A 27,713-nucleotide genomic window follows, 5' to 3' on the forward strand; every position below is an offset into this window, starting at 1 on the left:
TCGTGTGAAGTATTACTTCCCTCTAGAAAGTCCCCTGCCACTCATTCACAGCGTACTCCCATCCCAGGGTTAAGACCTTGCCAGGGCTGCCTACCCGGCATGGCCCTTCTCCCCTGACACACAAGAAGCAGAGCTCCTACAGCCTCCTGTGACCATTGCTCTTCTACAGGGTGGGGTGAGGGCAATTGTTACTGTCTCAGTCTAATTCCCTTTCCCAACTCCTTGAGATTAAAAATTGAATCATATCCATGTTTTAATCCCACTGCTACCACTGTGCAGGACACACAGTAAACTCCAAATATTAACTGTCTTCACTTCATCTAGAAGGAGAAAAATTTTTATTATTATATAGGTAGAATCCCCTTTAAAAAAAAAAAAACAAAACAGACAGACATCAAGTTTATATATTACATGCAATTCTCCTTAGAGCAGAAACCAACAGCTGGACTTCAAAAACTTTAAGACAAATGTGCAATGTCTGTTCTGTTTATGAGCTGTAACAAATCAAAGGAGAAGGGTGGCAACCTGCAGAATAGTAATGCTGGGCTTTCCACTGAACAACACATCTCCTAAGACACACTGCTTTAACATGCTGAGATTGGCACAACGACATGTGGCTGCCTTAGTCAAGTAAGTTAGACTGCTAACTTCATATGAAAGTAAACAATAGGTACTCTATCTCCTTAAAATGAAAACAACTTATAAAAATGTTTTGAATGATCTGACTTAAAGCATTCAAAAAATGATACACTGATAAAATAATATGGCTAACAGCATCTGATGGCAGCTTGGACTGCTCTGGATCCTGTCACCCAGCAACGAATCAGGTCTTTATCTAGGAAAACTTACACTAAACATGTTCTACTTATATGGACAGTGTATGTGCTTTATCCAAAGACAACAAGTTTCCTACAATATAAATGGAAAAGGAACTAAACACTTAGAAAGTGAACTTCATTCGAAGATTTTTTTGCTATGGGCTGTAGAAATCAGAACATGCAAAATGATTACTATATTACTAAGTGTCTAAAATAAATCTTTGTAATCCACAAAATAGCCTTGATTACTAAATTGATAACACTATGCATTGGATGCATATTACTTGCTTGGGAACATATTAAAATTGAAGTATATCAAGTGACTAGGAAGACAAACAGAGGCATCAACCATAATATGTGGTATTCGTGGCTCATTTGTTTTTTTACCTTATTTGGCGATTTCAAAGGTGAGATGGCTATTTTATTTGGTGTCTGTGTTGTAGAATTTAAAGTTGATCCAATAACACCACTTTCAGATATTGTTATGGTCTTTGATGGAGTTCCAGGAGTAGATTGTGAAAGAACCCTACCTGCAAATGAGAGGCAGGATATCAGTTCGATTTCTTTCAATAACAGCAAAAAAAATCTATGTGATGATGATCTATACCCACAAGGGCTGTAGCATATGTAGAATATTACTCATATTTCATATGTATCAATACAGGAACTTAAATGTCCCTAATGAACTCTGGTTAGTGAACTTAGAAAGGAACAAAACAATGTTTCTTCTATTAATATCATATCAGTTTATATAGTCTACAAAACAGTCCCATTCATAGTCTCACAAATATTAAGTTAAAAGGATCAGAAAATAAGTGCAAGACAAACATTAAACGTTCCCAGTATTAACATAGCTTCTGAATGTGGCAACCTAAACCTGTCTTTGAATCTCAGTACTCTGCTAGACAGGACTTCCTCTCTGCGCTCAGACTGTGAAGGTGCAATTCAAATGCATACTTGGAAATCAGCTTTTGGAACAACTTAGGGTTGGGAATTTGGGGAGGGGTTAGGGAAACACTAGAACCTATGCAGCTATACCAGACTTATCACCGACTTTATATGACCAAAGCAAAACCACTGTATCTCTAGCTACCCTAGGTACATTGCATACTGTGTTCCCTTCAGGACACAATCTCTCATGAACACAGAAAAATTACTGTACACTGTATCTGAACAGCTCAGGCAATTCCAAATCATACTAAAATGAGCTGAAATATCAGGAAGCTCCTAGGCAAGACAGAGTCCATCCACTCTTCTCTGCTCATTCGTGCCTTACACTCAGTATTCTGTGTGTCCATTCTGAGCCCATGATAGAACTGTAATCGCATTCCCTATCACCCTAATCCCATCTTAGACTTGGCCCTGACACATGTTGGGTTAAAACCTGAGCCAAAGCATCAACCCTTTATGTAGGACCTCCCAGAGCTGCCTGAGACAGGGGCTCCTCTCTCAGCTACGGAGTGACTGGCACAGTGCCCCCAAGGAGCAGTAAATAAGAGCTCTCTTTGGAAGCCATAATGGACATATAGATAATCATGAAGTATAAATTCAACAAAACTTGTTTAACTTAAAAAGCAGAATAAAGGGCATATGACTACTTATGAAGGACTCTACTATTGTAATAATAGTGGGAAAATCAGTTGGGGTTGGGAATTTGAGGAGGGGTTAGGGAAACACTAGAACCTATGCAGCTAAACCATAAATTTAAAAAAAAAAAATAGCATTATGACTTAGTGGGTAAAGTTGTCACATGCCATGCTGGCATACCATATAGGCATGAGTCATGTCCTGGCTGTTCTACTTCAATCCAGTTTCCTGCTAATAGCCTGAGAAAAGCAGAAGGAAGATGGCCCAAGTACTTGGGTCTCTGTCACCAACATGGGAGACCTGGATGAAGCTTCTGGCTCTTGGCTTTGTCCTGGCCCAACCTGGCTATTGTAGCCATTTAGGGAGTGAACCAGCAGATGCAAAACCTCTCACTTTTTCTCTCCATAACCAGGTCTTTCAAATAAAAATAATAAAATCTTAAAAAAAAAAAGGGGGAATACAAAGAGAACTAAATTATCTCCAAACTAACTTGTAAATGCTTTGACTTAGTTTACACACACAAGAATGAATGGTGTAGGGGTTGGGTGGAGAGGGAGAAACAGAAAGAATTTTCTTTCTAGACAAAAACACGGCATTAGTATCCAACAGCTTCTGAGATATTTGATAATAACACCAAATATAGTTTATTTTTAAAGTAAATCAAGTTTTATCCTCATTTGTGAATTAAAAAAATATTCTGAATGTAATTTTCCAAATGTCTTTCTGGCACATGATCACATGAATTTGTGTGTGCATCTATATATTCCTTGATGAATTTCAGATGAATATTCTGGTTTTTTATTTGAATATATCATAAATCATTCTGTAGAAACAGAATGAATCTACATCGATCATCCTACAAAGCCAGCCTGAAGCAGCAGGCCTGCCTAAAGGGACAAGTATGTTTATTCTGGTTTCCAAAGTGCATGCCTATCAGAGAAGGCTTCTACAACCAGTATATTAAGATGTTATCATACCAACAAGGATGCTGATCAATAAAAGCTCATCAATTCTAGTTGTCAGGTATTTCATTGCCTTTCCGCAAATATTCATAAAGAAAATCCTCAATCCCCGAGTATAAATGGTATCAGAAAATGTCACTTAAGGTAAAAGCATTTTAAACACAAACAAGTTCCATTATCAAAAACAAAACAGGGCCCAGTGCGATGACTAAATGGCTAATTCCTTGCCATGCACACACCAGAATCCCATGTAGGCATGTCCCATCTACTCCACTTCCCATTCAGCTCCCTGCTTATGGTCTCGGAAAGCAGCAAAGGATGGCCCAAGTCCTTGGGACCCTGCACATACACATTAGATACAGAGGAGGGCCAGGGCTCCTGGCTCTGGATTGGTACTGTCTGACCATTGTGGCCACTTGGGGGGGTGGACCAATAGATAGAAGATCTTTCTGTGTGTCTCCTTCTCTCTGTAAATCTGCCTTTTCAAATAAATAAATAAATAAATAAATCTCAAAACAAAACCTAACTAAAACTCTCTTTTGTTTTTCTAAAAATTTAATCTGTTAAAAAAATTAATTTGTGATTGTAACTATACTAAACCAAAATGAAGAAAAAAAACCTAATCAGCTGTTGAATTTGGGAGAGAGAGGCTCCTTGTGATAACATGCAGGATATCACCATGACAAGTGCCACACTATCATACAAGTCAGTTCTAGCCACAGTATTTATGGTGTCGCAGATTCCTCCAACATCTCCCGTTCTTGAAAAGGAGGCGGCTCCCCTTTGTGAAGGGACTTCTTGGTTTCCATCTCCCATAGCATTTCCGATGATCTTATTGAACTTCACATCAAGCAAGTATGCAAGCTAAGTCTACTTCATCTTTAACTCAATTCATCAAACTTTTCTAATTCTACTGTCAGGTATTATCCAAGAATGAAGAGAGACCAACTGGGGAAGGCCCACAGTCTAGCAGTGAAGACACCAAGCAGGATGCCCAGGTCCCATGGCTGAACTTCTGGGCTCCATCTGGACTTGGGCTCCTGATTCCAGAATCCAGGAGACCGTGGGAGGCCAGGTTGATGGCTCAAATGGTCGGGTCCAAGTCGCTCACATAAGAAACTTGCGTTCAGCTCTTGGCTTTCAGCCCTGGCCTAACCCCAGTCACTACAGGCATTTATTTGCTCTTTCTTTCTCTTTCTGTCTCCCCTCCCCTTTCCTGCCTCTCAAAAACCCAAACAGAAACAGTTATTAGTTGGACAGAATAAGCTGAGGCAGGCAGCTAGCGGCTTTGAACAAGGACATATTTGTAAAAGATTAATTAATTCCATGTGAGGATGCAGCTTGCTCCCACGAAGCAACCTGTGACCGTGGGAGCTCTGAGAATGGAAGTTTCTGTATCTCAAAGAACTTGTGAGATAGCTGATTCTCATCTTTTATAGAAACAAGATGAACAAGTAACTCCCATATCAAGTATCACACAGAAAATCACTACAATGACGACCTTTCCCTATCACGACTCTGCCTCCATGATGCAGACAAATGAATAGGCAGAGACATTTATGGAACCACACCTCAGTGCCAGAAACTGCACTAGCAACTAAAGCAGGTGGGAAGGGCAGGAGGAACAAAGTCAGGGAGGGAGTGAAACACAGCAAGAAAGAGCCACCATAACACAGTACAATGGGGGTTCTTAAAAAAGGCATGTGTCCCACACATCCATGGCAGTTGAGACTGGACCAGGTCCAAGTTGGGAGCCAGGAATCCAATCTGGGTGTCCTATACAGGCAGCAAGAACCCAATGGCTTAACCCTCAGTGCAATTTCCAGGTTCTGAATCAGCAGGATGCTGGAGCCAGGAGCCAGAGGCAGCCATTGAATCCAGGGGTCTAAACCATCATCCCAACAGCAGGGCCAAACTCCTGCCCTAAAACTGACCTCTAAATTCCATGTATCGATCAACTTTTAGAAGTACCTTTGCGGGCTCTGCAGCATGGCCTAGCGGCTAAAGTCCTCGCCTTGAACACGCTGGAATCCCATATGGACACCGGTTCTAATCCTGGCAGCTCCACTTCCCATCCAGCTCCCTGCTTGTGGCCTGGGAGAGTAGTTGAGGATGGCCCAGGGCTTTGGGACCCTGCACCCGCGTGAGAGACCTGAAAGAGGTTCCTGGTTCCTGGCTTCAGATCGGCACAGCACCAGCCGTTGCGCTCACTTGGGGAGTGAATCATCGGATGGAGGATCTTCCTCTCTGTCTCTCCTCCTCTCTGTATATCTGACTTGTAATAAAAATAAATAAATCTTAAAAAAAAAAAGAAAAGAAGTACCTTTGCACAATACTGTCCTTTTAAAAAGGAAGGGAATTCTGACCCATGCTATAACAAGTGTAAGCCCTGAGGACATATAGTGAATGAAGTAAGTAGGTCATAAGAGAATGAAAACGATATGACTACCCTTATACTACCTTTATATGAGGGAAAGGACCCAGAGAGACGGAGAGGCCAGTGGCGCTTGCCACAGGCTAGGAATCAGCAGTTCAGGGAATTACTGATTACAGAGTACAGGATTTCAGCCTCGCAAGATGAAAAAAGCATTGGAGATAGACGGTGGTGCTACCTGTACGATAATGTGAACAGACATAATGCAACTGGATGACACCCCTGCAAATGGTTAAAAGTGTCCAATTTGTTATGTATAATTTTTTACTAAAAACATATAAATCATTTTTTGGAGGAGGAAGTAGTTGGCAAATCGCCATCAAGAAAGATCTTAAGTGCCATAGGAGTCAAACAAGAAAAGCCAAGCATGTGACTGAAGGTTAAAAGCTAGTACGAAATTTAAAAGTTTAATTAAAGACAACTCTGTGCTAAGCATAATCAAGTTTTATGGGAACACACAGGAAATGACTGAAGGAACAGTACCTGACTACCACAGAGTCAAAAATTCCCAAGACGGGTAACCCAAAATGTAAAAGGGTTAACTTGAGGAACACAGAGAAAGAAATCCCAGGTGAAGGGAAAAGAGACAAGACCCAGCTCATGAGAGGAAATGATCTATCAAGTGATATGGAGCTGACAGGACGTGGGAATGAAAAAGTATGCATTAGGGCCCAGTGTAATGGGCCAATTGGCTAATCCTCACCCTGCAAGCAACAGAATCCCATATGGGACCAGGTTCATGTCCCAGCTGCTCCACTTCCTATTCAGTTCCCTATTGTGGCCTAGGAAAGCAGTAGATGGCCCAAAGCCTTGGGACTCTACACCTGAGTGGGAGACCCAGAAGAAGCTGCTGGTTCTTGGTTTCGGATCAGCTCAGCTCCAGCCATTTGGGCAGTGAACCAGCAGATGAAAGATCTTTCTGTCTCTCCTTTTTGTAAATTTGCTTTTCTAATAAAAGTAAATAAATATTTTTTTAAAAAGTATGATTAGATCATCAACACTCTGAATGCTAAGAGAGTACTGGGATTTGTTGTTCAAACTGAGTTAGGGAAGCCAAGAAATGCATAAGCCCAAGAACATTTTAAGCAAGGGTTGGGACCAGATCAGATTTGTATTTTTAGAAAAATAATTGTGCACAATAGAAGTTCATCTTGATCAAAACACACACAAAAAATTCAAGACCAAAAGTCATGAAAAAACTGTTGAAAGCACTCTGAAAGAGTGCTTTAGCTACAACATATGTTTGATGGAATCTACTTGTGATATAATTTAATAGGACAGCTACTTTTGCAGTTTAAAATCTGGCTTATATGAATTTAAAAGACTCCTAAGAAGGAGTTAAAAGTAGGAATTATCCTTCCAAACTGAACTAAATAATAACAATTAGTGAAATGTAACAGAAATTCTCAAACCCAGAAAACAGTAAAGAAAATGACATTAAGGCATCACTTCCCATCTAACTGCCTGCAGCTACTCAGAAACTCCCACGGGACTGGCAGCCTCTTTTTCATTCAACTTTCAAGTCTCTTTTCCTTGGCAGCCCATAAAGCAGATCCAAACCAAAATCCATTCCCATCTTTCCTTTGAGCCATCCATGGCCACCACCACAGCCCTCAAAACAGTCTCCTTCCTGCATCCTCTACTTCTTTTTGAGGACCTCAAAAGAAAGAGAACTCTCACTCATTGAACACTGCCCCTTACTACTACCTTTCCAGCTCTTCTTTCATTGGCTAAAAGGAGAAGACTGTGGAATATGACAAGTCATTGTCACTGACTTCAGAGTTACCTATTATCAGTATTGTACAGCCATTTATGGCAGCATATTAAGTTTACATCTAGAGAAACTTCATCAAAATATACATTCTAGCCATGGGGAATGAGCATAATGAAAGTCAACAGTTTACCATTCACAGATGCTTCCACAAAAGCTTTTAGAATATTGAAAACTAGCAACAGTCATGTAACTGGCAAACAGCAAATGTTAGGATAGCTCTGAATTAAAGAACAGTCACCATGGCTTTGTGATTTTCCTAGAGGAACAGAACTATTTGTATAGCTGCTTGCCAGGAAAAAAAAATAAGCCATTACAATACAGAGCAAAGAGAATCAAATGGCGTTTGCAAGGGAGTAACCATGATGAGTCATGACCTCCACACTGACAAAGAATTTCAGAACAGAAGGAAGTGATTCTTAATGAGAAAGTAGAAGAATCAATGAATCAGAGATTTCAAACTCAAATTGTAGGATGGAACATATAAAGGCAGCCATCCACCTCACAGGATCGCCAGAGGACTATGTAAACAACTACATGTCATGAGTTAAGAATGGCACTTGACACAAAGTAAATGTAACACGAATATTAATTAGTATCAGCACAATTTTAAACTTTGCCACACTTACGGTAAATCTCTACCCAAACTCTAAGATGACTAAAGTAATGGGCTGATTTTGAGATAAAACATTTTGCATGAAGCATTCATTTAATAACATTTCTTACAAACTAGTCTGATTTATAATAAGCTATTATTGCATTCAAACATTTCTAAGGTGGCAGAATGGCTACTTTTAAGCCTAAAAGCAAGGTAAGTATATAGCTGAGTAAACTATAAAGAAATATAACCTGCAATGACTGGTGGTGATACTTGAGTTGTCTGTCCTGAAACTGCTTTACTATTAATTGGTTTTGCAAAGATCAGCTTCGTGATTACTGGGCCAGAAGTTGGTGTTCGAGGCTTCTTAGCAATCTGAAACATACAAATAACTATGAAGACCAGGTGCATCAATAAAAACATCTTTTCAATCAAAATTAGAAAAAAAAGATTTAGACAAAAAGTCCATATGAAATCAGTTCATTTAACAAAATATATCTATGTGTTAATGTTAAAAATTCTTAAAATGCATCCATTAAATTATCAGACTGATCACATTCTCAACGCCACACTGACCTGCACCTTTGCTTTTTATTATAAGTCCTCCTTTTAGTTTCTTGGGTAGATACAAGTGAAGAAAATCAAATTAATGTTTAGTAATAAAACATTATGGCACAGCAGCATTATCTCTTTTTCAAAACAGCAAATTATTTGGTAATAAAAAAACTGAAAGAATAAGTTAAGAAAGTATAAATGACAGACCACCTACATACAGTTACACTGGTCACTGGATGCAAAAAACAAATGAAATAACTAGAGACTGGCTTATGATTAGGTTCTCAGCTTTAGCTCTATATATCAGGAGTAGATAAAGGAAGCATGCTGCAAGTTAAAGCCCAGGATGCAAAGAAACAAGCACTGCAGAACGAAGACTGTTATAGAGGGCAAGGTTCTGAGATGCTGTTTACAAAAATCCTGGTTACTATACTTTCAACTCCTTCAAAAGAGGGCCTGCAGTTCGTCTACCTTCAAACTGAAATTACACTGGCACATTTTTGACCCAAACTAAAATTTTCCACAAGTCAGGAAATACAGAATTACCAATATTTTTATGTTGAAACTGTCAACATAATGCAAAGACATAGCTTCTTCTAAAAGTCAGAAGCAAAAATTTACCTCTGATTTAAAAAGTCATAGAATTTCCAAGTTCTGAAGGACATTCAACATTAATTTTATCTCTGGAAATATAGGAACATTGAGAAGGGTACTATTATAGGAAATAAAACATACTATTATAGGAAATATAGGAACATCGAGAAAGTTACTACTACTAGGAACAAGATTTAAACGAATAAAAAATTACCTACTTGAACAGCAAAAAGACACCAGAGGCAAATTTTCTTAAAGTTTAAATCAAAAAACAAAAAAAGAAATACTCCAGAAGCTATCACAGATCACAGAATAATGCAATACATTAGTACTATGTGCTCAAATTACAAATTAAATTAAATAACAGACACAATGCTATATCCAGATTATTTTCTTACACTCAGAATATATTATGGACAAAACAAAATGCACATGAAATACAAATCACCAAAAAGTGGCTCATTACTATATCACAAAATACCAGCTTAAAAATTATAACATATTCAAATAAATCCATAATTATATTTTAGAAAGATTACACCAATTTAAGTAAACATAAAGGGAAACTATTAGTTTTCACATGTGTTTACAAACCCAAAATTCTAAAGACAGAATTCAAACACACACACACACATATATTTAAATATAATTAACAACCTCAACAGTCAGAAGTATCAATATTCCCAGAAGTCCATCTCCAGAAAAAATAACCTTAGCCATAGAGATAAAGAGTTTGAACTGTTGGGGCCTGGTATGATAATACAGTGGTTAAATCTTGCCTTGCATGCACCAGGATCACTTACGGGAACCAGTTCAGGTTCATCCTGGCTGCTCCATTTCCCATCCAGCTCCCCGCCTGTGGCCTGGGAAAGCAGCAGCAAATGGCCCAATGCCTTGGAACCCTGCACCCATGTGAAAGACAGAAGAAGCTCCTGGCTCCTGGCTTTGGATTGGCTCAGGTTAAGGTGTTGTGGCCACTTGGGGAGTGAACCAGCGATGGAAGATCTCTCAATTTCACCTTCTCTCTGTTAATCTGCCTTTCCAATAAGACAGCTGTTTCCCCATTTTTGTTGAGTGGTATAACCATCTGATTACATAAACAGATACCAAGAAGGAGAAAAACATGAACAGTGTAACTAAAATTATATTAATTATTCAAATGGATGCTCTCATCTTGCCTTTGTGGTTACATTTCTTTAGAGAGCTCTGTTGAAACTTAATAATTTCCAGTTCCACTAAAAAACCATGATTTTTTGCATTTTGAATTCTAAACTACTCTAGAGCAACATCACTACAAACTATAAAAACTGATTTGCAACAGGTTTATTCAACCAGAAGTTTAAGACAAAAATGAAAAACAAATTTACAATAAGGTAGCTAAATGTGTCATCAAATAGTATGTGTGACCTTCGACAAGCTCATGCATGCTATGAAAATGCTATGGGTAGACTTCAGGAATTTCTGCACCAAAATAACCCCGGTTTTTAATTCCAGCTTTTCCATGAACATTTCTGAGCGCTCCTGATACTGCGAGCTTCTGATACTGCAAGCCGTGTCTGGTGGGTTGGGGAGATGTAGGAGCTAGGAGGAGTCATGTTTCCACAGATGCTAATGATGTGTTACTCTTTTATACTACGCACATAACAACTGGGACAGTGTTCATGTATCTTGAATTTATAGCAACTAAACCTTTCTAAATGCCTCTGGCCTCAATGATCCCGTTTCTTCCATTTCTCAACATGGACCTCCTTCTTACACCTGTCCACACCCAGCAGTCACAACACCTTCACTAAATCTAAGACAATGCTGAGCACTGTTTAGGGAATAAACAGAGTATTACATACACCAGGTAACACCAAATGAAACACTGTGGTTTGGCAAGGGAAACCAGACATACAGCATTTCAGAGTTTCGCAGTTTACCTTCAGAATGGGAACATCTAAGTTGCCCGAAAATTATTCGGACAAGTAGAACAATATTCTAAATGGACTTTTTTGTTTCTCTTTTAAAACAAATTATTTTTTAAAATTTAGAAATAGTTTTATAAAAAAAATAACAATAAAGAGACCCAAATTTTTGTTTTTTTATTGCCAGTATTTACAGAATTATTATAGAAAATTAGTGGTTTACAAGTATACTAATCATAAAAAGTACACATATGTACATTGCTCTCACCAATGAAATTAAAAATGTGATTCATGTTATCAGGTCATTGTGAACGTGTTCTGACCCATATTGCCAAAGCCACGTAAACTCTGGAACATCAATACAAAATAAGCTTCAAAACCAAGGACAAGATATTTGATGTGAGAGACTATCTCACTCAAGAAACTGTCCACAAATATGAAGAAAAGGAAGCCAGAGACCAGTGACTGATGACAGGCAGCACCAAGGAAAAGGGCACTAAAGGTTGAGATTTGACTTGGCAAATTGCAAACTATGAAGTTGTCAAACACAAAGCCCACAAAAAATAACTTTTTAATTCTTTTGCCAACATAGTAATCAAAATATTACTTGTTGTCAGCTGAAAGTGCTCATTTTCCCCTAAACTCTCCTACTCCTCCTTCACTTCTCATTCATGCCTTCTCCTTTCTTCAACAAGGCGACTCTCCCAAGCAAGAAATGCATTTTTGTTTCCTGGTCATAGTGGGTCATTCTGCTCCTTAGGGCAACTGTGATGAAGAGTCCTAATCACAGAAACAGGTACAACGTGGCGAGACCCTCAGTTCCTGGAAGTTCACGGCGCTGGCTAGTTCATCATGATCAAACAGCCATCTTAAAAGTCAGAACTTCAGAATTACCAAGAAGTTCCCAAGGTTAGTCTAGGAGTCAGAGGGAAGTTGACACCCCGTTTGGACTCTGAAACCTGTTATCCTCCATTATATATCATTGTCTTGCTCATATTACAAATAGGAGTGATAACACACAGTCGACCCCCCAAAAACAGGAACACACTGGCGAGCATGCACTCTCACCAGCCCCCAGTTTTCAGGAGCTGTAATATTTTCTTCACCTTTGGCTATCTGTTAACTGGGGGGAGAAAAAGTAATAATAATAATAACTGTCTGAATGACTTTTTGATAGCCCTGCAGCAAGTCTAGCTTTTTAATACCATCAACGTATCCTTATAATTAAGCTATTACTAAGAATAAAATGTAATTTTAAATGAGTAAAAGGCTCCATATAAACCCATATGCAATTTCAATAAAAATTCAATTCGTTCTAAATTTTCTGGCAAAATTTTTCATTCACAACCATCAGATACATCAAAAAAGCAAAAAATCCCGCACCATTACTCAAACATTCAAAACAATTCAGAAACAACTGTGCAATTAAGAACTCTACAAACACAACTAAGAAATCAGTTAGACTGTGTTAACATGCATTTTAATTAATAAGCCCCCTTTTTTTTTACCTGCACTGTTTTTAACTGTTGGGTCTGTAACACAGAGGGCTGAGTTGTAGTATTAATCAGTTGACTTCCTGGGGTCAGTGCCGAGACACCAATGACAGGGTTCACCTCTGGCCTCCCTCCAATGGTTACTACTTTAATCTGCTGCGGTGGCAACTTAGCATCTCCTGACTGTGCCTGAGTTGTAACTTTTTGAGCCTGGGGCAGTTGGTTATGGGGTAGTGCTAAAACAATTGGTGAACCAGACTTGCCCAAAGTTGTTAAAATTAACTTCTGTCCATCTGGTTTAAGGGTCTGATGGCCAAGTTTAAGATCAGATGTCTGTGATACTTTGTTTAAAATGATCTGATTGGCTGATATAGTCACAGGAGTCTGAGCACCAAGTTTTTGAAGGCCACTTTGAAAAGCTGGTTTCACTGTGGTATTACAATCTGCTTTAGTAACTGTGGTGTTGACTGCAACTTGGTTAGTGTGGTTACTGTACACTGTGATTGGCTCCGTGGAAATGGGCGTGGTTGTAGAGTCACCAGTAGAATTTATGTTGACAATTTCTTCCAGTTCTGTCTCCATGGGAATTGGGGATGAAACAATAACAGCCTCAATACTATCATCATCCACTAAAGTTATACCAGTGTCCATTATCTCCTCTGGAAGCAAACTATTCACCTCAGCTGGCACCACCTCCATGATCGTTCTCCTGCTAGAAAGTTGATCAGGTGCTGCAATGAAAGTTGAAAAATGAATCAGTTACAAGGCTTTAAAACATATTTAAGAAAAAAATTCAAAGAAAAATGCAAATGACAAAATAACTGCTTTTTAAATGGATGCATAACTGAATGAAAGCTTTTCCTGATGTCCATTTGGGTTCAACCATTTTCACACATCCTCAACTTTCACGAACCTGAAAATCAAATGATGGGGGACACAAAACTAGAAGCAAATATCCTTTTACTCACTATATCTCAGTCCCAAAGCAATGCCACACCCAGTCCACACCCGAGCAAGGCCACACCCAGGCCACGCCCAGTCGGAGAACCATGCAAATCACCTTTCCAATGTTTTCTCACACATTTTTCAATCTTTGATAAGGCTGATCATCTTACTTCTTCCCAGTTTTCCTTTCCCTTTCATTGACAAGCTTCAAAATTGCAGATTCACACAAGGATATAAGAATTAATATATTAACATATTGAACAATAACTTCAAACCACCTAAGCTAGGTCTCAAAATCAGGGCACTATTCCATTTATTAAAATACACTCAGTATCTAAATGAATGCTACAGAAGTTTCTACAGTAACCCATCTTAGCAAACAGACCCAACTCTGACCCAACTTTGAGGAACTATCTTCATATCAAGGAAATTTCCATTTGGAAAATATCCTCAAATTTTGCTTAGCCATTTAAAATGTTAAAAAAAAAGTGGGGTTCGGCACCCCTGAAAAGCATGGAGTCAGTCTTCACGAAGAAAAGCAATGATCATAACAGGAAAGCAGACTACAGACAAATCAGAGCTGCAATGATTTTGGCTGAAAGGTGAACAGAATTTCCAATAAAGCAATCAATTCTATTACTTTCATGTATTAAAGACAGAATATCTTGTTTGTGGTAGACTAAATAATAAGTTATCTGCCCAGAAAATATTGAAGAGCCATAGGAACCTTGTAAGACCTAATCCATGATTCTCCCCCGCCTTTTTTTTTTAAATGAACTTAAACAGCATTTAAAAGAAATTTTCTTCTTTTTATTAGAAAGTCAGGAGCTTCTTCAAGGCCTCTCATGTGGATACAGGGTCCCGAGGCTCTGGGCTGCCCTTGTCTGCTTTGTAAAGCCACAAACAAGGAGCTAGATGGGAAATGGAGTGGCCGGGATTAGAACCGGTGCCGACACGGGATGGCAGCACATACAAGGTGAGGACTTTAGTCACTAGGCTACTGCACTGGGCCCTTCACCCCTTTTTAAGATATAAAATATGGGCCCGGCGCGGTGGTGCAGTGGTTAAGGTCCTCGCCTTGCTCGCCCGGGATCCCATATGGGCGCCGGTTCTAATCCCAGCAGCCCCGCTTCCCTTCCAGCTCCCTGCCTGTGGCCCGGGAAAGCAGTCTGGACGGCCCAAAGCTTTGGGACCCTGCACCCATATGGGAGACCCGGAAGAGGCTCCTGGCTTCGGATCGGCATAGTATCGGCCATTGCGCTCACTTGGGGAGTGAATCATCGGATGGAAGATCTTCCTCTCTGTCTCTCCTCTCTGTATATTCGCCTTTCCAATAAAAAAAATAATAATAAAAATAAATCTTTAAAAAAAAGATATAGGGCCCGGCGCGGTGGTGCAAGTGGTTAAAGTCCTCGCCTTGCACACCCGGGATCCCATATGGACACCGGTTCTAATCCCGGCAGCCCCGCTTCCCTTCCAGCTCCCTGCCTGTGGCCTGGGAAAGCAGTTGAGGACGGCCCAAAGCTTTGGGACCCTGCACCCGCGTGGGAGACCCGGAAGAGGCTCCTGGCTTCGGATCGGCATAGTATCGGCCCGTTGCGCTCACTTGGGGAGTGAATCATCGAATGGAAGATCTTCCTCTCTGTCTCTCCTCTCTGTATATCCGCCTTTCCAATGAAAAAATAATAAAAATAAATCTAAAAAAAAAAAAAAGATATAAAATATAACACTCCTTAAGATTAAGAGGGACTTGAGTAGAAAATCATTACTTATTAGGCTGGCAAATACTACTGCTACCAAAATAAACCATCACCATTGATTAATGAGGTAGCAGTGATGACAACATTTATCTCAGGCAGGTACCATTATCATTTCTGTTTTGCAGATAAGGTTAAATAATTCGTCCAAGGTCACAAAGACACTGATCTTAGCCACAAGGCTGAGAAGCAATCAAGGTCACAAAGACAATGAAAGGCAAGTTGTAAGATGACAAAATTATTAATTTCAATAACAAAATTATAATGCTTTTTCACTACCAGTGTTTTAAAAGGGAGGAAAAACATAAGTCTATTCCTTTACAGACAATATGCAATCTCAAAATGCTACCTAATATAATCACTCATTTGTTCTAAAGCCTTGAGCTAATTTTGCACTTTTATTCATTCTAGAACTTCATATAAATGCAGTCATATTCAGATGCTACCCAATGTACAATGGGCCAAGTCTTGATGATTCCAGAAAAAAGTTAAAAACGCATTTACTAGAGCCCAATGTGATAGCTTAGTAGCTAAATACTTGCCTTGCATGCCTGGGATCTCATATGGGCACTGGTTCATGTCCCAGCTGCTCCACTTCCCATCCAGCTTCCTGATTTTAGCCTGGGAAAGCAGTAGAGAATGTTTGGGACCCTGCACCCATGTGGGAGACCCAGAAGAAGCTCCTGGCTTCGGATCAGCTTAACTCTGGCCACTGTGGCAACTTTGGGGGTGAGCCAGTGTTTCTCTATGTCTCTCTTTTTCTCTGTATATCCGTCTTTCCAATACAAATAAATAAAATTCTCCATGTTCTTTCGGGGTTGTACTATTTACAAACTTCTTTTTGTAGCCAAAGCAGCTTTGACAGAAGGTTCTGCACCAAGCCAAAGGATCTGGAACATAAGTGGGGATCTCAAACCATCTTTCCTTTTGTGTTTTCCCCGCTCCCATCCTATTCTTAAAATGTGATGCCTACTCTTCCTCTCTTCTCCATTCCTCCACCCACAAAAGAAAACCCTACACATTTAACACATAAATTCTTGGGGTATCTCCACACCCCTAAAGGATTCATGCCAAAATCCTAAAAAGAATCCCTCGTTCCCAACCTCCCAAGTCAAGGCCATTTCCTTATGTGTGATTCACATGCCAAAAATTTAAAACACTGATGTCTTTGGGTGAATCAAGCCTACTTCATTTGTATCCTAAAGAAGAGAAGCTACTGGGGACCTTCCATGCGGGAAGTGGAGTTTGGAGACCAAGAAGGGAACTATGGTGCAGGAACTTTTATGCAGGTGCAAGAAACTTAAGTCAAACTGGCCACAAGATTATTTGATAGGAGATGGATGAATGCAACTCCATGCTTACACTAGAAACCAAAGTTTTGTGTGAAATCTTGAATTTATGGGGAGGGAGGGTAGGAAAGCTTGTTCCTTTCAAGGTCTCCTCATTACTAACCTGCAGGACACTAAGCCTCCTGGGGTTGGGGAACCCCATCCTTGGGGTTTGTGTATCTGAAGGTTGATTTTTTTTTTCTGTACTGGATGATTTTTGCTGTACTTTCCTGTTTTCTAATCACCTTGTAACACATATACTGACTTCCCCACCCTTTCTCCTTTCCCTGGGAAAATAACATTGAATAAATCAAGACTTATTGGTACTGAAAAAAAAAGTACTTACTGTACCTAATTTCTTAACTACCTTAAATACTCCATTTAGAAACACCCCATGGCAATGATGTGGGAATGAACCTACAGATGGAAGATTCTTTCTCTCTGTATATCTGACTTTTAAATTAAAAAAAAAATTTTAAATAAAATAAATAAAATACAGTTTCTACTGAATGAGTATTGCTTTCCCATTATCATAAAGTTTAACAATCTTAAGATGAATTCGAACCAATATAAGCTAGGGACTATCTGAGTAATGTATTCCTGATAGAATCACAGAGTAAGGTTTTTCTGTAAGTGTACTTTTTGAAATCTCTACTTCTTATTAAGTTTTGTGTGTTTTGTTTGAAAGGCAGAGTGGCAGACAGAGGGGTTAGAGGCAGAGATCTTCCATCTGTTGCTTCACTCCCTCTAAATGGCTGGCTGCAAGAGCAAGGAGTAGGTCAGGTCGAAGCCAGGAACCCAAGTACTTGAGTCACATTTGCTGCCTCCCAGGTGAGTAGGAAGCCGGATCACAAGTGGAGGAGGGACTTGATTCGAGGCACTCTGATAGGAGACGCAGGTGTCCCAAGTGGTAGCTTAATCCACAATACCATGACTTCCACCCCTTGAGATTTACTCTATTGCTGTACTTGTTATTCCGTTTTTTTTTAATTGCTGAGTCACATTCTATTCTGTGAATGTATCACAATTTATCTATTCACTTGTCAATGGGCATGTGGACTATTTCCAGTTCCCAACAATTATGAATACTACGAACATTCCAGTTCAAAGTTTTCTTTATTTTATCACCTGAAACACCCACCAGCAATGTATGACGTGCACGTTGTTGACAACTGTACTGTCAAGCCTTTTGTTGGTCTGTTGTACTGTCAAGCCATTCTAGCAGGCGTGAGTGATACCTCACTGTGGTTCTGATTTGCAATTCTCAGATGACTAATGATGTTGAGCACCTTTTCATGTACATAGTCTATTAGTGTATCTTCTTTTGAAAAGTGTCTACCAAAATCTTTGTCACTTTTCTAAAAAACTACTGGGTCTTGAGTATTCACACTGGGCTAGGTGAGTCCTATACATATACTGCAAACTCACTGTTATAGTAATTTATCATTAAAAGTAATCACTAGCATTTTGAGACTCCCAAAGTATCAGCACTTCTGTGCAGCTCTTCCTTAGCAGAATTCCTTCTAGCCCTTATGAACTCAGTCCAGCCATATAAAAACACCACTCTCAACTACACATTCCAAAACGTGTTCCAAACTCACAACACCAGCAAACAAGAGCACTCCCCGACACACAATGTCCCCAAGCTCCTTTCCCTACTGTCAATCTTACTCGAGCCCATCAGTTGATTGGATGCTCTCTGGCATCAGAGAATGAGGTGCCATGATGACTTTGAGTGCCTGTATCCAAAACAGTGACATAAACTTTTCACTCCTCCTCCTCCCTAAAATTATCCTCAGCATACTCAGAAACATGGTTAAGGTCTTCGGTTTCCTTCAGAACAGGGAGATCTCAACCCAATTCTTTACTCATCATCTTCCTTAAAGCACCTGAGGTCATGGAGGATGGAAACGGGTAGAATGTGCCTTCACCCTAGTAAGGAAAGCTTTTTTTCTTTTTTTTTTTTTAAATTAATTTATTTTTATTGGAAAGGCAGATATAGAGAGGAAGAGAGACAGAGAGGAAAATCTTCCATCCGTTGATTTACTCCCCAAGTGACCACAATGGCTGGAGCTGAGCTAATCCAAAGCCAGGAGCCAGGAACTTCTTCCGGGTCTTCCACATGGGTGGAGGGTCCCAAGGCTTTGGGCTGTCTTCAGCTGCTTTCCCAGGCCACAAGTAGGGAACTGGATGGGAAGCAGGGCTGCTGGAATTAGAACTGGCGCCCATACAGGATCCCGGCGCGTTCAAGGCGAGGACTTTAACCACCATGCTATCGTGCTGAGTCCAGGAAAGCTTTCTTACTACTTCAGTTTCAAGACCTCACCACTGCAGCACAGCCAACGAAAGTTCTAAGGCTTCCAATTCACCCAAAACTCTCCCTCCTCACTGCCAACCCAGGGTTGCAGCTTTGAGATCTGAAAAGGCAGCAATGGCCACTCTGCCTTTTTTTCTTTCTAGATTTATTTATTTTAATTGGAAAGACAGATAAGGCAGAGAAAAGGAGATACAGAGGGAAAGACTTCTGTCCGCTGGTGTACTCCCCAAGTGGCCGTAACATCCATAGCTGAGCCAATCTGAAGTCAGGAGCCAGAAGCTTCTTCTGGGTGTAGGATCCCAAGGCTTTGGGCCATCCTCTATTTGCTTTCCCAGGCCACAAGCAAAAAGGTGGAAGGGAAGTTGAGCATATAGGGTCCCAGGGCGTGCAAGGCGAGGATTCAGCCACTAAGCTGTTGCACTAGGCCCCACACTGCCTTTCAACAGGGCCACAGAGGTGAGTATCCATCATTCAGCTGGCAGCTGCCAACTCTCTTGGGTAAACCTCTAAACATTCCTGCACAAATGCAACCAGCACAACTCTCACCCCTTAGCCCCACTGCCCTTTCCCAACACCTGGCTGAGAACATACACTCCCAGCTGCCAGTCACGCCATAGCCATTAGCCTTATCTTTCCTCTTTAAGAAAGACATGTTTGTCTCAGCCCGCAGCCTCAAGGCCAGAACCATCAAGAATGGAGACGGGGGTCTGAGAAAAGACAACCTTCTCGCAAGCCAACAAAGTAGCCTGTCACTGTGTCCTGGACCCTGGTGGAAGACCCAGCAGTCCTGAGTCAGAGAAAAAAGGACTTCTGACTCACAACATGGCAAGGAACGGGTATGGCTCCATTTCTCCACAGCCTGGATCACCACCCAAAGGCACAAATGCCAGAATCGAGCATGGCAGTAGAGGAACCTGGAGCTGAGAGAACCAGAATCATTTCTAATAGGCTCAAGCAAACCTGCCGTTTTCCTGCAGACAGGTATCCATGACCCTAGAAAACAGCACATCTGCCCCACGCATCAGCGGGAGGCACTATCTCTTTCATGTATGGCTAGTTGCTACATTTACATCCCTGAACATACCACTTGGAAACAAAAGCGCTCCACGCCCTGCACAGTGGCACAGGTTAAGTCTGTGACTCCGGCACCCCATAGAAGTGCTGCTTTGAGTCCCAGCTGCTCCACTTTTGATCTAGCTCCCTGCTAATGCACCTGGGAATGGTAGAAGAAATCGGCCCAAGCATTGGGTTGCTATGCCCACCCAGGAGACCCGGAAGAAGCACCTGGCCAGGGGATGCTGACTGCCTCATCAGAGGATGGAGAGCAGAACAGTTGGACAACTCCTGGCCAAGCTCTGCAGCATGTTCCTGGGTCCGTGCATGCACTAAGGTGGACCTGGTCAACCACAGGCCTTGGACAGATGTTCTCAATCATAGGGCAACTTCTCAGAACTGTCAAAACCACTCAAATAACACCCTCAGAATATTCTTCCCCACGTGGGGGTCTCTAAGCGTCATTAAATGATGTCCCCCAATTCCCAGGGGTGCTTGTGTACTTTGACAGCAAGCAGAGGCCCCCTCTCCCTCATCCTCTGTAAACACAGGAAAAAAAAAAAGGAAAAATTGAAATATGTGTCCCATCATCTTCCTCCATACCTGACCTTCCCCACCCTAATCAGAGGCCCACATGGGCATGCATCCCTCAACTATGTAAACGATATTAAAAAATAAAATTAAAACAAAAAAAGAGGTTCCTGGCTTCAGACGGGCCCAGCAGTGTTCCGCCCTCTGGGGAGTAAGCCAATGAATGCAAGGCCTCCACTTCCTGTGTTGCTATTTCAAATAAGTAAATCTCCTTTTTAACCACCTCATTTGCAAGAGGATTAATTAAAGACACTTATTTTGGTATGAAAAAGTTCAATCCATGCATTTTTCCATGTACTTCTTTTTTTTTTTTAGATTTATTTTTATTATTTTTTATTGGAAAGGCGGATATACAGAGAGGAGAGACAGAGAGGAAGATCTTCCATCCGATGATTCACTCCCCAAGTGAGCGCAATGGCCGACGCTACGCCAATCCGGAGCCAGGAGCCTCTTCCGGGTCTCCCACGCGGGTGCAGGTTCCCAAAGCTTTGGGCCATCCTGGACTGCTTTCCCGGGTCACAGGCAGGGAGCTGGAAGGGAAGTGGGGCTGCCGGGATAGAACCAGCGCCCATATGGGATCCCAGGCGTGGAAGGCGAGGACCTTAACCACTTGTGCCACCGCGCTGGGCCCTCCATGTATTTCTTGAAGACCCCTTATATATCTCGTTTTCTCAATGACATTACATACTTCAAGTGCATATACATATTTTGATAAATTTACCCCTAAGTATTTCACATTTTTAATGCTACTATAAATGCTCCTTCTTCCATTTTCCAATTGATTGCTAACACAGAGAAATTAAATCAATAATTGTGATGTGTTTACGTAGTCTATAACAGTTCAAGTATTAGTTCTAGCTTCTCCACAGACTCCTAAAGATTTTCAACAAAGGTAATCCATGTTATACAAGTAACACCTGTATTCCTTCCTTTCTAATCATCTTTACACAGTCTCCTTTCATTTATCTGTCTGTCCTTGGCTTGCTGGGACCACCAGGAAAATACTGACCAAGAGCAGGGAAGGTGGACGGCCTTGCTCTGCTCCCAATCTCATCCCTTGGCTACAGTGGTGGGTTTCTAATAGGTGCTCCAGCTTGAGGAACTTTCCTTCTATTTCTAGTTGGCTGTATTTTCTCTCTTTTAATCATAATGAATATTTAATTCTGTCATACATGTTTTCTGCAACTACTGAGACAATCACAAGGCATTTCTTTCATCTTGTCAATTACATTAATATTTTAAAGATTTTTATTGGAAAGTCAGATATACAGAGAGGAGAAGAGATAGAGAGGAAGATCTTCCGTCCGATGATTTACTCCCCAACTGAGCCACAACGGCTGATGCTATGCCGAGCCGAAGCCAGGATCCAGGAACTTCTTCTGGGTATCCCACATGGGTGCAGAGTCCCAAGCCTCTGGGCTGTCCTGCTTTTCCAAGCCATAAGCAGGGAACTGGATGGGAAGTGGAGCTGCCAGGATTAGAACCAGCGCCCCTATGGGATCCCAGAGCGCTTAAAGTGAGGACCTTAGCCACTAGGCCATGCTGCCGGGCCCCTTAGTGACCTTTTCAAAAAACCATGCTTAGCACCAATCATTTTTCTCAATTGTCCATTTTTACTTAAGTGATTGTTATCTTTACTTTCCTTCTTCTGCCTGTTTAGGATTTAATTTGGATATTTTCTAGAATCTTCAGATGAAAGTACACATCAGATTTCAGGAAACTACAGCTTACAGATCAAACTAGAATAAGAACTTGTCCTCATTTTTTTTTTTTTTAACATTTTTAAATGGCTGGGGGTGGTGGACAGGAGAAGCTCAACATGTGGTGGACCTAAATGACCTGCAAAACTTCAATTATTTGTTATCTGACCCTTAAAAAAAATTGTCAACCTCTGGGTTGACATGAGAACCAGGGCTGGGAGTAGCCCCTGGCTGGACAGGCAGGAGCAATTGCCAGCATAAATGTGGACTAGACAGTGGGGTCAGTTGGGTTGAACTAGGCAGCAGCATCCATTCATGCGTGCAAAAGCCACATGGGATGTGGGACAGACTGGACCAATCTGCTGTACATCCCGTCATGTGCAGGAACCAGAGCTGGACAGGCCTGGTGGGGTTACTGGAGGTCGCTCTGACTGGGTTGCAGTTCCCACTGACGTACATGAGGGCTGACTGTGTAGTGGGCAGGTTGGGCTAGGCTGCAGTATGGTTGGTTTACGTAAGAGATAACGCTTGAGACAGAACTGAGGCAGCAACTGCAGCCACCAGTGTATGTGTTGGCTGATTTGAATGACAGACTGAGCCAGACCCCATACTGGCTAGCACACATAGAAGTCAGGTCTGGGATCACCTCAGATGAGGTTTCTTTGGGAACTACCTCCTCCCTGCCCCAGTCCCACACCTGAACTGCTGGTCTCAGAACTCCAACCACGGGGAGAATCGTAGGACCTGTGGTCTGACCATAGAGTGCATGAGTCAGAACTGGGCCTCCTCAGTTGTTGAAGCTTGTGCAGTGGACAGCATGCCCAGATGCACACGGGGATATGGCATTCCACTGGGGCCTTCAGAGGGCATCTAATAGCATAGCAGAGGATGGAGGACAGAACAAATTGGACAACTCTTCCAGCCAGACACTGACAGCAAGTATCTGGACAAGTAGAGACCCTAAAGTGGACTATCTCAGCCAATGGATATTGGAATGATTTCCTCATCCTTGGAGCAACAAAATGAACAGCATTTCAGAACTATCAAAACCACTTGAGCAATACCCTTGGAGCATGCTCCCCACTGGGGACCCTGGGATGATACTGGGTGGCTTCCCCCAACACTGAGTACTGATGTAGTTGGGAGGCTGGGTATGGCTTCTCCCATTATCTTCCGCCTTCCCCCAGATACAGGAAGAAACATGGAAACAGTCATCCATGTTCCCCAATTCCTCAACCTTCCCCACCCTAATCAGTGGTCCACATGGTCATGCATCCTTCTCAACTATGTAAATATCATCAAAAATAAAACTTAAAAAGATTGCTATCTGATCTTTTACAAAACAAAAAAAAAAAATTGTTAACCTCTGGCTTAGATTATTGACTTCAAGCTTTTCTCTAGTAGTCATTTAATATGAAAAATTCCCCCACAAAATTGCTGTAGATGATTTTCATTAATTTTAGTGATAAAAACATGTATTTCAAAGAGAAAGAAAAAAACAAGAAGGGTGAGCAGTGAGCTAAGAGACAGCGAAGTGGGAGATCTTCCATATGCTGGTTTGCTCCCCAAATGGTTGCGATGTCTGCTACTGGGCCAGGGTAAGGCCAGGAGTCCCCTCTTGCTCTCCCTCACAGAGGGGCAAGGTTTCAAGCACTTGAACTTCCATCTGCAGTCTGCCCAGGAACACAGATAGGAATCCGGAGAGCAAGCACAGCAGCTGAGGCCCAAAATGGTGCTCCAGTACGGGTGTCAAGGGCCTGCTGTGCGATGATACAGTTTTATTATCCTTGTGGGCTCAACTTTGACATGTGGGAAAAATAAGAGTGCTACTTAACTCCCAAAATATTTAACTCCTAGCTATCTCATTATTAATTTGCTACTGTGTTTCATTATTGTCAGAACATGCTAGTCTACAACATTTCTGACATCTGAAATTAGACGTATTTTACGACGCAGAACACAGTGCATCTTTCCAAGGGAACGTTCCATGTGCGCTGTGCACACGAATGTGTATTCTCCAGGTGCTGAGGGGAGAGTTCTATAAATGTCAATTAGGTCAAGTTGGCTGATAATGCCACTCAGCTGTGATAGCCTTACCTAATTTTTCCTATTCTGTCAACAACTGAGAGGGTATGCCAAAATCCCTAAATACAGTGGTAGCTTTGCCTACTGTTTCTCTTTTAAGATGTTTCTGTTTTTTTAAAGATTTATTTTTTATTATTTTTTCATTAGAAAGGCGGATATACAGAGAGGAGAGACAGAGAGGAAGATCCTCCGTCCGATGATTCACTCCCCAAGTGAGCGCAACGGGCCGATACTATGCCGATCCGAAGCCAGGAGCCTCCTCCGGGTCTCCCACGCGGGTGCAGGTTCCCAAAGCCCTGGGCCGTCCTCGACTGCCTTCCCAGGCCACAGGCAGGGAGCCGGAAGGGAAGCGGGGCTGCCGGGATTAGAACCGGCGCCCACATGGGATCCCGGGCGTGCAAGGCGAGGACCTTTAACCAATTGCGCCACCGCGCCGGGCCCCGATGTTTCTGTTTTATATGTTAAAGCTCTGTAATTAAAAGAACATGTGTTTTCATCTGAACCATTAAAACAGACGGAGCAGTTTCAGGAGCAGGAGGTGTTTCCTAGGAACCAGGAGCAAAGTTCAAACCTCTAAGGAGAAAAGGTCTAACTGGGGCCTGTGCAGGACCCCAGCACAAGGCGACCTCAAGTCGCACCCACAGTCCCCAAGCGGACTAGGGACAAAGGGATGGTGAGATGTCCTTATCTGTTTCAATCAGGGTCACATGCAGGGCATGGTGGCCAATGCTAAAAAAACTCTCAAAAGGAACTGATGGGCATGGCAGAAAAAGGATTTGGCACCTAGCGACATGAATCATCATCCTAATTTTATCCCAGAGGAATGGAAGCTATGTGCCAGCACATGCGACCTTGTCATGGCCATGTGGAGGACCACTCCAGGCAAAGAGAGGGTCAGCACAAGCCCAGGGGCAGGCGAGGCTCAGATGGCCTCGACTGGAGGACAGTGCACCTGTGAGGCCATGGGAGGGGAAATCTGGCCATAGTCAAGGGATCCCACATGCTTCTAACACTTTCAGTTCACTAAAGCAAAGGTCTAAAGGCAACAGGTTGTCCTCACAGCTGAGCACAGTGATGGACTGAAGTCCAAGCACAGAAAAAGGACCACTCACCCCAGAAAGTCTCAGGATCTCCACATTTGTCTTAAATGTATAAAAACAAAGCAAGGGCATGGCACATTGGCTCAAAGGGCTAATATTCTACCTTCAAGTGCCAGGATCCCATATGGGCACCAGTTCATGTCCTGGTTGCTCCACTTCCCATCCAGCTCCCTGACTGTGGTCTGGGAAAGCAGTCAAGGATAGCCCGAAGCTTTGGGACCCTGCACCTAAATGGGAGACCCAGAAGAAGCTCCTGACTCCTGGCTTTGGATGAGCTCAACTTTGGCCGTTGTGGCCATTTGGGGAGTGAATCAACAGATGGAGGATCTTCCTCTCTCTCTCTTTCCTTCTCTCCGTAATCCGGCCTTTCCAATAAGAATAAAATAAAAATTAATAAATCTTGAAAAAAAAGTATACCACGGTGCCACTACTACCCTGGTCTCCACTGATCCAAGTGATCTAAACTACTCCGTCTGGTTTCTCCATCACTGTATCTCTCATACTCAGAAAGTTTCACTGATTTCTAATCCCTCCCCGGTTTGTTCAGAATAAAAGCTACATGAGAACAGCTACATGTCTGCCTTCACCGCTCTACCCTCATCCCCCCTGTACCTGAAACAGATGATAAATGCTCTCCACACCAATCTGAACAGTGAAGAAATACATCATGGCAAGGGGTGCTACCTAAAACTCCTGAGTTGCTTGTGCTGGGCTGTCAAAATACCTGTTGGTCTGTCTGAGCAGAATGGGTTTACGAAAACACTCTGGGACCCCACAACACTTGAAATAAAATAATAAACCCCAGAGGGAGCTGAGAAGCTCCTTTCAAGTAAGTTTCTAAATACTCAGAATTTAGAAATACTCCCAATCAATCTCCTCAGCAACTGCATTATGTCTTTTTTTGTTTTTAAAAGATTTATTTTATTTATTGGAAAGTCAGATATACAGAGAGGAGGAGACAGAGAGGAAGATCTTCTGTCTGTTGATTCACTCCCCAAGTGAGCGCAATGGCCGATGCTATGTCAATCCAGAGCCAGGATCCAGGAACTTCTTCCAGGTATCCCACACAGGTGCAGGGTCCCAAAGCTTTGGGCCGTCCTCGACTGCTTTCCCAGGCTACAAGCAGGGAGCTAGATGGGAAATAGAGCTGCCGGGGTTAGAACCGGCGCCCATATGGGATCCTGGCGCGTTCAAGGCGAGGACTTTAGCCACTAGGCCACGCTGCCGGGCCCCATGCATTATGTCTTAAAATCTACAAGATTCTCTTAGTTTGAACTGGCCTATGATTTTGTTGAGTCACTTAGCTAACATCTAGTTACTGCCTCCCAGCTATGAGAAGAGCTGGAGAATTCAGGAAAGATCTTTCCCTGAAAGAAACCAAGTAGATAAGTGGCAGGACCACAGTGACCTGAGGAATGCCTTGGACTCTAGGTCAGAGGAGCAGCAGCAAGCAGCCCAAAGCCCACGGTCAGCATTAGGATGGAGACAATAGCATGAAGTCAATTAAACAAACAAATAAAACTCATACAAGAAAGAGACGACAAAAAAAGCTCAGGGCTTTTACATTTTTCAGAAAGTTTTTCACAGAATATTACCATCACAGAAACTTATTTTCATAGGTAGAGGAAAAGAATAATCTAGGTGAATAAATGCTTTCATTGTTGCACATTACATGAAGGCGTTAACCTATAACTACATCACAGATGAATAGCTCATCTGTGAGATGTTAGAGATAATTTGAGTGTTAGGGAACTAAGCTTTTACACCTAGAACTTACCAGCAGCACTACCTGGTTAATTACATATACCATTTAGATTTTAGCTTTGATTTCTAAAATCAAATGTCAGCCATTCAAAAACTAAGCACACAATTATACTTCTCCAACTGCACTTGAGGGTCAGTGGGTTAGAAGCCATGACTTCTGGTAACACTCTCAAAGATTTGCATTCTTTTCTCTAATGTGTATTTTAAGCAAATTCTGGTAATCTGGATAATCACCTCATCCACAAAATCTATGATAAAAGAATCAGGATGGACTAAAGAAAAAGCACAGAAAGGGCTGATGCTGTGGCTCAACTAATTCTCCACCCTCAAGCACTGGTACCCCACATGAGTGCT

General features: G+C 41.8%; 1 protein-coding gene across 4 annotated transcripts in view; it reads right to left on the reverse strand.

The window, feature by feature from the left end:
* The window catches only part of LIN54 (lin-54 DREAM MuvB core complex component), a 69,256-nt gene that overhangs the window by 34,399 nt on the left and 7,144 nt on the right, over nucleotides 1–27,713 (reverse strand). For 2 of the 4 annotated variants that reach the window (XM_040966735.1, XM_040966737.1), the window contains exons 2-4: nucleotides 12,735–13,450; nucleotides 8,422–8,545; nucleotides 1,206–1,348 (exon numbers count right to left, since the gene is read on the reverse strand). In XM_040966735.1, coding sequence (XP_040822669.1) covers nucleotides 1,206–1,348; nucleotides 8,422–8,545; nucleotides 12,735–13,418 — 951 coding nt within the window. In that variant the 5' untranslated portion in view covers nucleotides 13,419–13,450. The remainder of the gene's footprint in view (nucleotides 1–1,205; nucleotides 1,349–8,421; nucleotides 8,546–12,734; nucleotides 13,451–27,713) is intronic. The other 2 variants (XM_040966739.1, XM_040966738.1) reach the window with 2 other exon arrangements.

The sequence above is a fragment of the Ochotona curzoniae genome, unplaced genomic scaffold (genome assembly GCF_017591425.1).
Source record: "Ochotona curzoniae isolate NIBS_2020 unplaced genomic scaffold, NIBS_Ocur_1.0 scaffold_4506, whole genome shotgun sequence".
Classification (NCBI taxonomy): Eukaryota; Metazoa; Chordata; class Mammalia; order Lagomorpha; family Ochotonidae; genus Ochotona; species Ochotona curzoniae.